This window comes from Halichondria panicea, chromosome 7 (assembly GCF_963675165.1).
Source record: "Halichondria panicea chromosome 7, odHalPani1.1, whole genome shotgun sequence".
NCBI classification, from domain to species: domain Eukaryota; kingdom Metazoa; phylum Porifera; class Demospongiae; order Suberitida; family Halichondriidae; genus Halichondria; species Halichondria panicea.
The window spans coordinates 3,989,764-4,004,874 of record NC_087383.1 but is presented as its reverse complement, the minus strand read 5'-3'; the positions used below and the strand labels follow the sequence as shown (position 1 = coordinate 4,004,874).

Sequence of the window (15,111 nt, the reverse complement as noted above, 5' to 3'; positions counted from 1 at the left end):
AGATAAAATTCTATAAATTGAACAGGATAATAAGAAATAATAATATATAAGATGAGAACAAGCGGATTAGAGTATATAATTATATATAACAGCATGAGTCTGCATGCATGCAGTTGACACAAATAAATATAATAATGGTGTCGAAAGTTTAGAGATGAGTATGATTATATATATAATAATTATACTGTATAGATAATAATACGTATAAAAAATAGTCTACAATGCTTTAAGCCTGGCCAAAAAATGCTTAATTGTACTAGCTTTACCAGGCTCCATTTTCAGTACAAATACTTCAAGGAAGGAATAAAACATATGACAAGCTTTAGGATATTGAATATTAAATACATAATATGCTGCCATTAGGCAGAACGGTAAGTCACGGGGTTGGATTTGGTCCAGTATTTTGTTGTCGATGACCAAAAAGATGATATGGTCCTCCTGGACCAACAGCAGGTACGGCTCAAGCTGACTCTTTGCCGCAATTGCTTCCTCTACATCCACATTCTGCAAGTATATATATATATATTATACAGAGTAATATCAGTGAATGCATTAGCTATTACCTCTATAATAATTATAGAGATCAGTGTACCATGCATGACTGTGTAATGTTGCTGAGCATGCGCAGTTTCCAGCATGTGTGGGTTTCATTTAAAGCCCACTCCTCCCTCATGGTCTCAATAAAAATTAGAAGCTGGAACTAACTATAGAAGTGAACGTGAACATGTGATGGAACAAATAAGCTGGTGCATATGACAGTGACAAAAACCACTGAATGACAATATATAAAGTGAGTTTTGACCTAATCAACTGTATAATTTGTATAATAATAGAGTCAAGGCATAATTATAATTGTGGATAATTATCCATTCCAGTGTTTGCTTCATTTAAGCACTTAGTCTCTCAAGTAGCATTCAGTGTGCTTATTTCGATCGCAAAAATTATGTTGACTGACTGCGTGCTGTAAGTGTGAATAATATTCAAGGAACAATTACATATACCGGATTAGAGGTCGCTCTTGTATAAACATTTAGTAGCCGCTCTCAAATAGTAGCCTCAGTGAACTTACATTTCCAGCCATATTAATACTATCAGCTAGCTATATACATGTTCGTAGCTACTATAGGTACAGGTAGCAACTTGTTATTGCTTTACAAGCTAGGACTTCCTCATGACAAGAGTTCAAGTTTATGATGACAAACTAAAAGTTGTTGAATTAGCTATAGAGCTAATAAACGCCGCTCTTGAACAGTGGCCTTTCTCGAACTGTAGCCTCCCCTTCCAGCAAAACAAAACATTTAGTTAGTAGCCGCAGCTCCTGATCATATACGGTACATTATTTTGTTTGGTTTGCAATTGAGTACAATAGTACAATAGTGCAAAAAATATTATAGTCACAATAGTGCCGTAGGGCCGTACAATGGGCAATGCTTTAACAGCGTATCTAGATATTTTTTGGGTGTCCATGGCTAACACCCGGTAAACTAAAGCACTGCCTTTTGGCTTCTAAGTCTGATAGAACTGACAAAAAGAGTCTAAACTAGTAGTAGGGAACAGTAATAATTATATAAAAAGCACAATCTTTGTTAAAAGCTTTATCACCTGCAATATAATACAGCCACTTTTGATTTAGCGTAGGAAAAGCAATTGAGTGCCAGAAAATTAATTCCACTTCTGAGTGGCACACCTTTTAGAACCCCAATGTAGCACTTAAATAAATTCTACAAGGGTTTTTGTGTTTGTCAACTGTGAGTGAGGTATATATAGTTGGTCTGAAGTACCTACTATAAAACCTCGATTTAAGGAGATACTTTTGTTTAGAGTTTAATGTAAGTTTTAATGTACACAAAAAAAGTGATAGTTATGGGCGAAATATCTAAGTGTCGCATATTTAGAAGGTTGCCTTAAATCGAGGTTTTATGGTACTATAATTATTATATACAGTAAGTAAGGAAGTGATAAGCAATCAAAATTCCAGGCTCTTAAACAAATAGGGCAGTTTTGGTAATTACATAAATTACAGTACTGTTGTAAGTAAGTACCTGTGTTATGTGGAGTATTTTGCTCGGGTCACACTTTGTTCTAGGGTCAGGTAGTAGTGCTGGTAGAACTGCCATAGCTGTAATCTCTGCTTCTGTGATAATAACAAATTAATCAATATTTTGATTATAAATTCAAGTATTTACCTTCAGTGTTTGAATGTGTTAGAGACAGCTCTACTGTTTTTCTGGAAGTTTCCCGGTTGGCCTGATCAATTATTCGAGGTGCAATAGCTTGCCATTCCAGTGCAACTTCCTCCCTTGCGTTTAACTTCCCTGTAATCCTTTCTAGCTCCCTCATCAGCTGTATCAGTAATAGCGTGATTAGATTTTTAGATAATGATTATTTGTACCTCATTTCCTTGCTGTAGAAAAGGGTAGTTGCTAAAAATAGTTTCGAGGGTTTGAGATTGATTTTTCATGCCATTCCTTCTTTTCGGGAATGTCCTCGACATGAGTGTTTCCACCACTTCTGGATTTCTTTTGGTTTTTTGTATTCTGCTTTCAGAGTTTTGGTGTGACGCTCGTGGGACACGTCTTCCTCCCCTGGGAAAAGCTCCACTTTATTCAGTATCATAGGCTTCTTAATAACCTCCTTTTGAATTGATGAAGACTCTTTTCTTTTTGTGGGTGTACGTCTCAGCTCCTTAAATCTGTTTTGAAGGCTCATAACGATTCCTCCCTGCAAAAACGTTGTTGTATCAAACCAGAAATAGAATTACATATTTACTTACGTAAGGTGTTCCAACTGGTGAGGCAAGAAACTTGTACTTCCTTACTATGGTTTTGGCCACCATTTCGAGGTCTCTTCCTGTTGGGTATTTTTTGTACACCAAAATAGCACCTTTAATCGAGGTAATAAAGGCTGACGTTGTCTCTGCCGTCATCTTTCCTGTTTCCAGAGTTGTTTCAACGTCTGACCGATAGTGTTTTGGCAGTGGGAAGGGTTCAGGTAGAGGAATTTTGTCCTCTGAACTTTTTTGCACTCTCCTTCTCTTCGTTGGTGGCTCAAGCTGGTCGTTAACACTCGACGTACTCACATCCTGCGTAGTCGAGTCCTGGAGCAATGATGTAGTCGAGTCCTGCAGCAATGACGTAGTCGAGTCTGATGTTTCTTGTAAATCCTGCAGCAATGAGTCCGATGTTTCTTGTAAATCTTGCAGCAATGACGTAGTCGAGTCCTGGAGCAATGATGTAGTTGAGTCCTGCAGCAATGTAGTTGAGTCCGATGTTTCTTGGCATCCTTCCAGCCCAGTTGTGTCGACCTGTATTTATTAAATAGTTTTCCTCTAACCCCTATAATAGCAAAACTTTTATTAGCAGTTTAGCATAATAGCTAACCCAAATAGCAGTGTCACAATAGCATGCAAGAGAAAAGACTTTCCTAAAGGTTGCATGAACATAATGGTATACTTACTCTTTTTGCAGGTTGAAAGGGCACAAGAATTGCTTTTAGTTTGTCCATGTGCTTCACAGTGTCCTTCTTGTCCTCTATGTCTACAAACTCTTCCCATTCTTTGTTGTAGCATTGAAACAAAACTTTGTTTTCTTGCTGTGTTTGCTGGTCAATTTTGAACACTTTCCAAAACTCCTGTTCGAGGTACTCATAGTCCTCGTAATTTGGAATGGTGACAAGCTTCTTGCTGCTCGAGTGAGAGAGGAGTACTGTTGTTGTCTCCATAATAATAATAATTGTTGACTGGTTGTCATGCAGAATGCAGCTGGCTGCACTTATGTATTAATTATGTAATGTATGTACTAGTACAATCTCATGTTAAAATTGTGTAATGAATTATTGTGTAATGAATTATACAAGCTGGTGCTTCAAGGGAATATAAAAATCAGTTAATAGTTCATACATTGAGAGTGGGTAGTGATCAGCTAAATTGTTTGGGGTCGAGATTGCGTACTCAGTTGGAGATGCTGCAGTGACTTTGTAAGCATGATAGTGGTTGCTGTAATTCTCGGTATGGAGTAGTTTGCACACCAAGTAGAACTCGTCAGTTAAGAAAACCAGTATGTCCTCTATCAGGCCAAATGTAGGAATTTCTTCTGATTTAATAACAACAATAGTTCCACGCTTGTAGACTATGCCATTGACTTCAATCCATGAGAGCCTGTCAAATTAAGAGTTAACTTTTTACGCATTCGTGTTTATTACACCTACCTTGTAGCAATAGTGTCGTTTGTGGCGAAGTGCAGTTGCTCCTTGACAACTGTGCTATAGTTTAGCTCGCTTGTGCGAGTCAATGTGGCTAATGGAATAAAAATGGTTGGATAGGGTTAAGGTTTCTGTTATAGGTATCTTCTGTACAACTTACTTATTCCAACTTTTGTCTCTTTATGGTAGATACTTCTACTAGAGGTGGAAGTCATCTGGTAACACACCTGTTCTTGGTTTAGACAAGCCATAGTCTTCGCTACATTCTTAAAGCACTTTACTCTATGTGCCAGATCTTTAAAGAAGCCGTGTCGTCCCTCAAAGCGCATACACCAATAGTGAACCATCGGTCCATACCTGCTTAATAGTTATATTTGATATTTTAGCTCAACTGCTACGTTACCTTGATATCATATCAGGATAATGTACCATGTAGTGCATTTTTGGTGTAATGTTGCACTGGTATAGATCTTTGAAGGATTGATGGTGCCAGTTAATCTCGTCTCGTAGAAAAGCAATCCAGTCTTTTGAACATATTGGTGCAAAAAGGATGTCCACTATGTTTAGTAGGCGGGTGAAGTTTTCCCAGTGTGGGTCTCCCTCGGGAATGGTTTGTCCGAGCATTAGTGGCAGCAGTCGTCCAAAACACCACATTTGTGATGCTTATATAGCAAAGAACATTTATTATTATAGAAATAATTATGTATAATAACTTGCCTACCTGTTTGCTTTAAGGAGTGGTCATTTGCTAGAAACACTTTCTTTGCACAAGGTGTTGGCTTGTTTCTTGCATCAATTCCTTTGTATGGGAATATCTCCATTGTCTCTTCCACCTGTGCCTGAGTTAGCAACTTTTTCGCCATAAAAGCTTTTAGCATTTGTTTCACAACTAGTGGTAGTGCCCCCTCAAGCACATCATGCATTATATCGGGTACAAGACCTTCCGTTACGTGAAAGTAGTCTGATGTGTTCAGGATAGAATCCCTGTGCACCCCGTAGGTGGTAGCATAGTGCTCGTGCATAATCCCAGAGAGAGTGGCACACTGTGCTGTATGTGTCTGTCTGGTCCTTGGGAGGAATTTTTCTGACAGGAACTGCAGGTGTTTAAATTGTGATTGCAAACCAACATTAAAACAAAACTAGTATAAGGTACTTACAGTTGTCTGCATGTCTTCATTGACTGCCATGCAATGTCTACACTTTCTCAGCGCCCTCGAAAACTGTTTGTATCCTCCAAGGTACTGACTGGCTAAATTATCTCCAGGAACTAAAGTAATGGTCCCAAACAAGAGCTCTTCATTGCCATTGATGTTTAGGGTTACTCCATTCTATTGTTGTGAGCAATGAAGGCATCATAATTTATAGTAAACTTACTTCTAGTTTCTTTATCTCATCCATAATTGGTGTCAGTATACAGTTTGCCCCGTATTTCACTAGTACAGATGACTTTGTTATAGCCAGCAACTGAATACTTTTCTCAGTAGAACGATACCTTGGTTGCACGTTGCCCAAGCAATAATAGAAAAATGCTGTGTAGTTCGTTTTATCAGACAGGGTGTCAAGTAACATGTATAATAAACACAATACCTAGCTTATGTTTCGTAGCTTTAGACCCAAGTGGATTGCAAACCTCTACATCATCGTAGTAGATGATTAGCTGGAGTGCTTCCGGATTGTTCATGAAAAGTGGGTGTGATTTGTAGTAGGTCCCATCGCAATAATCCCCTAGTAGGTGATCAGAGCGTTCATGTCCACGTTGTACCTAAAAGTTGTAATACTATTATTGTACAATTACATTTCGTCATAATGCTTACCTCATGCAAAATAAATTCGTCTGAAAGCAGGAGTTGCAATGACTGAAGAATTGGAATTAGATATATATAGTCATGTTTGGAGTTTGTCTCTGCTGGCCCAACATCCAGTTTGTGCTCAACAGGCTCCTGCATTGGGTGTTAGTTATTCAATCTTATAATGCGCTAGTGAGGTATCTCAAGAGAGAACGGTGCGTAGCTATTGGTACATTATAGCTGCAAAAGTAAGAAAAAATGCTGCAATAAATTTTATAGACTTTGAACTTTGGCATCCTTTTAGCAACAATCATAGTCGATCATTTCGATCTAGTAGCCTCATGTTTGGCATCAACACCCGCTGTGCATGTAACCTATAACATTATTATGGCCATACATGGTATATTAACTTACAATGAAACCAAAATGTGATTTGTAGTATTGATGTCGTAAGTACTCAGTGTTGAGTTCCAAGAATGGTGTTGTTAGTTGTGGCTGTTGAAATACAGCAACAAGTTCACTGTCGAATTCAACACCCCGTTTTTGAAGTAAGCAACCTAGCTGACTCTGCAGAGACTGTGTCCTTTCTTCATAAAACATCGAAACATCTTCAATGATTCCGTTTAGTGAGGTTTTTGACACCTTGTGCTTTACTGTTGTTTTCAATAGCAATAGGGCCGATTGTCTTGTGCTATCGCACACTGGAACTGTACTTGAGTTTTCTTCTTTGTCTGCAGCAGGCTCCAGGAATTCATGGTCATCTTCTTGTTCAATGTGTTCGTGATCAGGATTGGTGGTTGTGGGATGGAGTTCGTCACTGTGTTTGCAATACAGATGTCTCCTGTAGCTTTGGAAGTTGTCATATGTTTTGGGGCATTGATTCAATCCACATGTTACATGAAAACCTGCTTCCAAAGAATGTACTTGTTTGATGTGAGTCAAAACTCTAAGTAGTGTTGTAGCAGCAAACTGATGACAGGATGGGCATAGCCATTTTCTCTCAGACATCTTGAACAATAGTTTTTTTAAAAAAAGGCAGCTGTTAATAGGTTGTAGAACAGCATGTTTTTTGCAACTCAATCGTCCATGCATACATTTTATTTCTGCCTCTGATAGTGTGTACTGTAATTCATGTCATGAACCCGCTTAGTAGTCTGTTTAATTGTGTATTCTAAGATACTTTTGTTGTTAGTAGTAGTACAGAAGGAGCGTCTAACTGTACATGGGTTTGGAAATCACATCTTGTGTGTCTTCCTAAACGCCGCATTGCCTTATAAGTACTGTGTGTAAGTACTGTGTGTATAAATTACAGACTGCGGTCAGCCTGTAAATATCATTAAGAACAGATTTTGTATGTAGTGCAGCAGGAGGAGAGCTAGGTCGAGCCAAAACGAAAAGCTAGGCCTTATGGATGATGGTATACATCATGGGAGAGACTGTCATTGGTAAGGTACAGAAAACTCTGAAGAGGAGCATATCCAGTCACTTTATACAGAGAAGTTTGCTAGACCTAGACTAACACATACTAGGCGTTTGTTTTTGCAGTAGAGAGTCTCACTAGGGTTCTTAGAAGACAGAGCTTACTACCAGGCCTATAGCTAGCTAGCTGCTTTTCACTTTTATTGTGGTAAAAGTGCACCGTCAGCTCAATTAGCACTGCCCGCAGATCCACTTAGCGGTTTTGCATATAAGGTCATGCTTTGTAAACATACACGAGATGTGATTCCCGAGGTAAGACGCTCTGCTCCTTCTGTAATGTGCTCCTGGTAGTTGTGTGGGTATTTACACAATCTTGGGGTACTATCAGTTGTGTATCAATATTAGCATATTTTTGTCTATAACACGCACAGACTTTGAATTTGTTAGCTATCCTTTTACAGATAGGCCTTCCTAACCATCCTTCAAGTGAGCCTAATTTTACTTTTGCCGTTTCATTCTTTTTACTGGTCGTTGTTAGGGTATTTACACAATCTTGGGGTACTATCAGTTGTGTATCAATATTAGCATATTTTTGTCCATAACACGTACAGACTTTGGATTTGTTAGCTATCCTTTTACAGATAGGCCTTCCTAACCATCCTTCAAGTGAGCCTAATTTACTTTTGCCGTTTCATTCTTTTTACTGGTCGTTGTTAGGGTATTTACACAATCTTGGGGTACTATCAGTTGTGTATCAATATTAGCATATTTTTGTCTATAACACGCACAGACTTTGAATTTGTTAGCTATCCTTTTACAGATAGGCCTTCCTAACCATCCTTCAAGTGAGCCTAATTTTACTTTTGCCGTTTCATTCTTTTTACTGGTCGTTGTTAGGGTATTTACACAATCTTGGGGTACTATCAGTTGTGTATCAATATTAGCATATTTTTGTCCATAACACGTACAGACTTTGGATTTGTTAGCTATCCTTTTACAGATAGGCCTTCCTAACCATCCTTCAAGTGAGCCTAATTTACTTTTGCCGTTTCATTCTTTTTACTGGTCGTTGTTAGGGTATTTACACAATCTTGGGGTACTATCAGTTGTGTATCAATATTAGCATATTTTTGTCCATAACACGTACAGACTTTGGATTTGTTAGCTATCCTTTTACAGATAGGCCTTCCTAACCATCCTTCAAGTGAGCCTAATTTTACTTTTGCCGTTTCATTCTTTTTACTGGTCGTTGTTAGGGTATTTACACAATCTTGGGGTACTATCATTTGTGTATCAATATTAGCATATTTTTGTCTATAACACGTACAGACTTTGAATTTGTTAGCTATCCTTTTACAGATAGGCCTTCCTAACCATCCTTCAAGTGAGCCTAATTTTACTTTTGCCGTTTCATTCTTTTTACTGGTCGTTGTTAGGGTATTTACACAATCTTGGGGTACTATCAGTTGTGTATCAATATTAGCATATTTTTGTCTATAACACGTACAGACTTTGAATTTGTTAGCTATCCTTTTACAGATAGGCCTTCCTAACCATCTTTCAAGTGAGCCTAATTTTACTTTTGCCATTTCATTCTTTTTACTGGTCGTTGTTAGGGTATTTACACAATCTTGGGGTACTATCGATCAGTTGTGTATCAATATTAGCATATTTTTGTCCATAACACGTACAGACTTTGGATTTGTTAGCTATCCTTTTGCAGATCAAGTAAGCCCACTTTTACTTGCTGGTCTTTGTTAGGGTATTTACACAATCTTGGGGTACTATCATGATTAGTTGTGTATCAATAATTATTAGCATATTTATAACATGTACAGATCGACACAGTAGACTGCTATATATATACAGCTGCACAAGGACCATCTACTAATATTATGTAGCTTTGGCACCTCTACGGTAGCTTTGCACTAGCTAGCTAAAGCGCTACCTATTTATTAGTTTTACGCTTATCAGTAAAGAGCAGCGCCTCAGGTAATAATGAACTGCCTCCTTATTTACAGAATTATACTAATGCTTTGTAACCAAAGCAGCATGTGCTCAAGGGCATTAATTGTATATCAGTGCTTTTACACTCGAAAAGCAATTATTTTATACTCCACTTTTATCAAAATAACTGATTATCAGTTCATCATGGGTTAGTATTGAGATGTTGTTGTTTTTTATCCCCTGCAGTGGATGGCTGAAAGGAACTAAGACGTGTTGGGCTTCAAAACAGTTCATTTCTTTTTCTTTCAATCTCTTATGCACAGTCATGTTTTACATTCTCTGATCCGTGTTGATTCTGTATAAGTAGAAAACTATAATTATGATTTTAAGTATCTTGTTGATGTTATGGATTAGCATGAATAATTATACATGTATACAAATATCACAGGCATTGAGAAAGAGATATCAAGATCATTGCCAAATTAGGGAAAAGGTCGTGATCAAAACTTCCATAAATCAATGATGTTAATTTTCACTAGTGCATATCATGTGCTAGTGTGCCATGCACACTTTCTCTGCTACGTGAATAGTGTGCTACACACACTTTATTTTGTTCACACTTTTATATGGTGTGCCCAGCACACTATAAAAATCACTCAAGTGTAGCAAGTGTGTTGGCCACACTTCAATGGCAACCATAAGTGTGCTCAGCACACTACATTTTTTACAGTGTATATAATGAGCGTTTGAAGTAGGAGTGTTTGGTAACCCCCAGTTTCTACATTGAGATTATATACTCAATGCAAACACCCTCATACTATTGGCAATAAATTTAGTTGTGTGTTAACGTTACAGGATAGAACGTCGAAAATACCAGCACCACAGGGAAAAATCAAGATCGGAACCAACAAAATTTCTGACATTGATCATTGATGGCATGGACCAGGCAAAGACAAACCTTCCACAGATCTAGACCAGCCTAATTGCAAAATCACAGTCCAGTCTATGGAAATTAAGGACGCACGTTACTGGTGTGCTTGCCCACACGAAAAGTCCTCATGGGAAAATCGCTTTCACATATATTGATCTACTTCAATATCCACATGGCAGCAATTTGACCATTACAATCATTTTGAAGGTTCTACTGAGCTTTGCTCGTACCAAGAAGATGTTGCCTCAGAACCTATTTCTCCAAATGGACAACACAGCCCGAGAAAACAAGAATAAGTATGTTCTTGCCTTCTGCTCTATGCTTGTGGAGCTCAACATCTTCAAAAAGGTTTGTCAGATTGTACACCATGCACTCTAAATGAATGTACTTAGATAACGACTATAATTATTCTGAATAATGAATAATTGTAGTCCTAAATCTCTATACTCTTGCTTATAATTATTATACTTCCATATAATCCTAATATTTACAGGTTCAGATAAATTTCTTACCCGTCGGGCACACGCACGAGGACGTGGACCAACTATTTTCAAGAATAGGTGACAAGATACGGAGGGGAGGTTGTGAGTCAATCCCAGGTAAGCAATTTTCAAACGATTAAATTGGTTGATGTATAGCTACCTCTTCTGCTTTGTAATGCAGGGCTTCTGGCAGCCATCAGTGCAAGTTACACACCTAATCCAACATCAGAAATGATTGATGGAGTTTGGGATTTCAAGGCGTATTTAGAGCCATATCTAAATGGGGTTGAAGGGCACTCAAAGTATGGAGTTTTTAGGTTCACGAAAGACAGTCTTGGACATGCAGAGATGCATTACAAGAAATGGTCAACTGATCCATGGGAACCCAACAAAGAGGTGGAAAATCAGGTCCTGATTGAACCGGGCTTGAAAATTATCAAGGTTAGACTAACTTGTACGGATAGTAATACATTATTATTAATGCATGCATAATTATACTAATTGAATAAAGAGCTCTATATGTTCCTAACAGGAAATATCTGATTGTTTGGAGAAGCCTACTTTAATGACACCCGAATTAGGGAAACTCGACCTTCCTCGATTTGTTGGTGATCTGAAGAAGTATTGACCCTGGTTGTGTTCTAGTGCGTGGAGTCATTGGGAAGAGTTTATCGAAACCATTGACGAATTGTCCAGTGTTCCTTTTATCACGTGGGACATACACCAGCTGATCTCAACATCAATTATTTCTGCTCACAAGGTGACTACCAACCCGGAGCTAGGTCAAGACCTGACAAAGCTCCTTGATAAGGACAAAACTCCTTCCAAAAAGGTGAGAGTTATTACATATAATTATACGTAGCTTTTGAAGCTATACATTTCTATATCTAGGTATTTACAAATTTTTTTCTGTGTAGATTAAAATCCGGAAGACCAGAGCCCCACAAGCAAGTCTGCAGCAGATGGTGAACCCACGAGAGTACAATCGAGCCAATATACCAGTCCAGCTGAAATAGATATTGAAACCTTGGGTGCAGCAGAACCCCCTGAAGTAGTCCAGCCTCAAGTAGGTGCATTTGTAGCAGTGTATTTGGATAAATACTCAATGGAGAAGTTTCCACTGATTGGAAAGGTAACTGCTATTAACCCGAATGGAAACCACCTTCAGCTTGACTGGTACGTTGGCTCGTACTCTGGAGTATGGCGGGTATGCAAGCAAAGGAAGGTTGTCTGGAGCGAGGAGGTGAAGGTTGACTGTATCTTAACCACCGTAGCATTCACGGATGCGATGAGATTGTCACGGTCGATGGTTCAAAATCTCAAGACTCGATACGAAAAATACCTCTGAACTACATTGTGTAACAGTTATTTAGTGTTGTACTTGCTTCTGTTAACTTATTAACTTTGCATGCATGCATGTACTCTAGCATAATTATGTTCATTGTCAACCAAGGACCCACACGTGGGCCCTTGGTCTTCACCAGCACCGTTTATTAACATACCAAGGACCCACGTGTGGGTCCTTGGTCTTCACTCGCACAGTTCATTGTCAACCAAGGACCCACACGTGGGTCCTTGGTCTTCACCAGCACCATTTATTAACATACCAAGGACCCACGTGTGGGTCCTTGGTCTTCACTCGCACAGTTCATTGTCAACCAAGGACCCACACGTGGGCCATGATAAATCTAGGGACCCATGTATTGATAAATTTTTCAAATCAGTACAACCACAGATTGTTGATGTAATTATGAAGAAAAAAGTGGCCTATAATTTGAATAGTATTGAGCACCAAGGTATAACTGGGGTCCCAGGAAATGACACTATTGAACTCAACAACACTCACAAATCCACTACAATGTGAACAAGCAGTTTCAAAAAAGTGCTGATTGTTCATACCCCCAAAATGTAAATAACTAAAAAACACACTGTGAAACAAAGGACCCCCCAAAGAGACACTTTTATTGAACTTTAAGCAGCCTATAGTTATTGTTTGAGGGGTTTCTATGGGCTATCTTGAGACCAAGTCAAAATAGTTGAGAGAGTGTTGTTAACATAGCACTCAACGTTACACATAGAGGCATAAAATAAGTCAATGGCCTCACACTGAAATAGATTAGTAGTAGAATCTAGACAAAGTACGTACAAGAGCAATAATATTAACCCTTTCCCTGCTTTAATTAAAAGTGAATATTCGCATATTTTGTTTAAAAAATTTATAACTCATGAACCGTATATTAAAAACACTTGTAACAAAGTTCCACAGGTAGAACCGGACCTGTCGCATTCATGGAATCATCATTGTTGCCTAGCAACCAACCACCACCCCACAAATAACAATTGTTAACAAAAATTTATAATTATGTACACAAACAATATTGTGTGATGTTACGAAGTGACTGAACACATGATATAAGTGTTCAGAATGTTCTCACGGTGACATGGCTGACTCAGGACTCAATCAGGATCTGCAGAAACTTGTATTTGAGGTTCTATCGGCAGACACCCTTTTCCCGGGAAATATTTTCTTCACCTACACACAGGTTTATAAGTTTAATGGTGGCTCATGATGTCCACTGTTGTACTAACTAGCCTAAACAAACCTATAGTGAAGCTATCAAGACTACAAATGCTACTCTATAGTGACTTACCAGGTTCAGGAAGATGGTCCACCTCAAGTGCGTCTTCCTCAGGATTCTCAGGCTCTTTCTTTTTAGCTTGACCTCTGAAAGGAAGCTTCCTACCTAGCTATGATCCCAGTCACTGTCCTCTCACTCTACAAGGCCATAGGCATCTATATTCTCACTCTCTAGCTTCCCTAGAACCTCCCTGAGGTTGTACTACAAAGATCTTGTAGCAATTATAAAACGGTCACTTTTCTTTCGACAATTCTGATCGAACCGTACCTCGAAGCAAAATATTAAAAATACCACAAGGAAGAGCAGCTCAATGCGCATGTGCTGGTACCTGCAGTGTGTGCATAGCTCCAACACAGTGTGCACAACGATTTTTTGAAATTTATCAGTAGCCATGCCGACTATAGTCGGCTAAAGCGGGGAAAGGGTTAAGAGCACATGTCGATGATTATCATGTTGTTTGATCATAGTAGAGAGATTCCCAGAATAGTACATCAATGACAAGAGACATACGAATCTCTTAACATCAATACCGTGACACACCAATGTACGCAGGAATTGAAAGCATAATTATATTCTATTTAGTATATAGACAGCCCGTATTAAAGATCTAAGCACACAACACAAGTATGTTAGTATCTGCTATGCACTCTCCAGTACATAGGTGGAGACTCACAGAGTGGGTGGGGCATATCTCCATGGACACTGATGCAGATGATTGGTTTAATCACGTCAGAGTACGCGTCGATACCCAGCTATCTGTCCGGGAAGTCCACTGTCGATGCTCGCAGGAAGAACCCTCTGTGGGGGGGGAACAGTGAGAGTCATATCACTGTTAAAAATGCGTAGTTACAATAGCACCCAAAGTGCTATGCCAACACTCACCTAATGGTGCTATCACAACACTAAGAGTGCAGTCGTAACTGCTACGTGTTACTAGAACAATAAAGGGTGCTATTATACACTTAAAAGTGCTTGTGGAACATTTTAAACAGTGTTGTGCATGCACTTACCTAGTTGTTAAAATCATACTACTCTAACTATACACCAGATGGTGTTACTCAAATAAGAATTGTGTGATTGTAGCACTATACATGGTGCAATGTAAGCACCTCTACAAATCACCTGCATGCAAATCAAGGCCAGTCTATAATGATTCATGTAGTTGCATGTGTAAATAAATAGTTGCTTATATAGTAACAAACCCGTTCCATTAAAATAGTTGAATCTGGTATAATTATTATACCTTTGTATTCAAGCATGCAAGTAGATTATAATTATAGTCACCTTATTTATTATACTTATTCAGTATAAATTCTAATCACATGCGTAATTATGTATACAGGGGTGAAGCAGCACACTTGTACTGATGACGGAACAATCGGCCCTGTGAGGAACTTTCCAAGAAAAAATTAGTGCACTTTTCAAGTATACCGGCAATATTTTAGCTATTCAGTATTTATACTGAACTTATGTGATGAACCAGTACTAGTTATCATTATTAGTTACTGTAACTATGTGTTTGAAGTTGCAACATCTATTGAGGACTAGACTATGTGCATGTCACGCTAACGGACAAATTAATGCCCAACAATAATTATTAACAATTCAATCGTCTGAAAAATCATACATCCTGTATTAGCAAAGTAGCTGGCTTATAGTGTGTTCTTTCTACTCGTACAGTTGCCCTGCAAATTTAACTCTTACTT

At 38.5% G+C, this 15,111-nt stretch overlaps 1 protein-coding gene and 3 long non-coding RNA genes across 4 annotated transcripts; 3 read left to right on the top strand and 1 right to left on the bottom strand.

Annotated features, from left to right (window-relative positions):
* The first annotated feature begins 646 nt into the window (after window positions 1-646).
* LOC135338788 (uncharacterized) lies at window positions 647-9,745 on the top strand. The gene is made up of 2 exons (XR_010395757.1): window positions 647-790; window positions 9,600-9,745. It is a non-coding gene; the product is annotated as an uncharacterized LOC135338788 (long non-coding RNA).
* Window positions 9,746-10,256: 511 nt separating this feature from the next.
* Window positions 10,257-12,802, top strand: LOC135338781 (uncharacterized). The gene is made up of 5 exons (XM_064534872.1): window positions 10,257-10,632; window positions 10,778-10,883; window positions 10,948-11,207; window positions 11,299-11,598; window positions 11,684-12,802. Exons 1-4 carry the CDS (start codon window positions 10,522-10,524, stop codon window positions 11,392-11,394), a joined length of 573 nt encoding a protein of 190 aa, XP_064390942.1. The 5' UTR covers window positions 10,257-10,521; the 3' UTR covers window positions 11,395-11,598; window positions 11,684-12,802.
* A 222-nt stretch (window positions 12,803-13,024) lies between these two features.
* On the bottom strand, window positions 13,025-13,830 carry LOC135338784 (uncharacterized). Its single transcript, XR_010395749.1, has 2 exons — window positions 13,418-13,830; window positions 13,025-13,299 (listed from the first exon to the last, which is right to left on the bottom strand). It is a non-coding gene; the product is annotated as an uncharacterized LOC135338784 (long non-coding RNA).
* Window positions 13,831-14,268: 438 nt separating this feature from the next.
* On the top strand, window positions 14,269-15,014 carry LOC135338796 (uncharacterized). The gene is made up of 2 exons (XR_010395768.1): window positions 14,269-14,353; window positions 14,748-15,014. It is a non-coding gene; the product is annotated as an uncharacterized LOC135338796 (long non-coding RNA).
* Window positions 15,015-15,111: the final 97 nt, after the last annotated feature.

Bases quoted from the DNA above. Each gene is read 5' to 3' on its own strand.
- LOC135338781 (XM_064534872.1), top strand. From the start codon at position 10,522: ATGTTGCCTCAGAACCTATTTCTCCAAATGGACAACACAGCCCGAGAA. The intron at 10,633-10,777 runs GTTTGTCAGATT...TAATATTTACAG, and splicing joins AGCTCAACATCTTCAAAAAG to GTTCAGATAAATTTCTTACC. The intron at 10,884-10,947 runs GTAAGCAATTTT...TTTGTAATGCAG, and splicing joins AGGTTGTGAGTCAATCCCAG to GGCTTCTGGCAGCCATCAGT.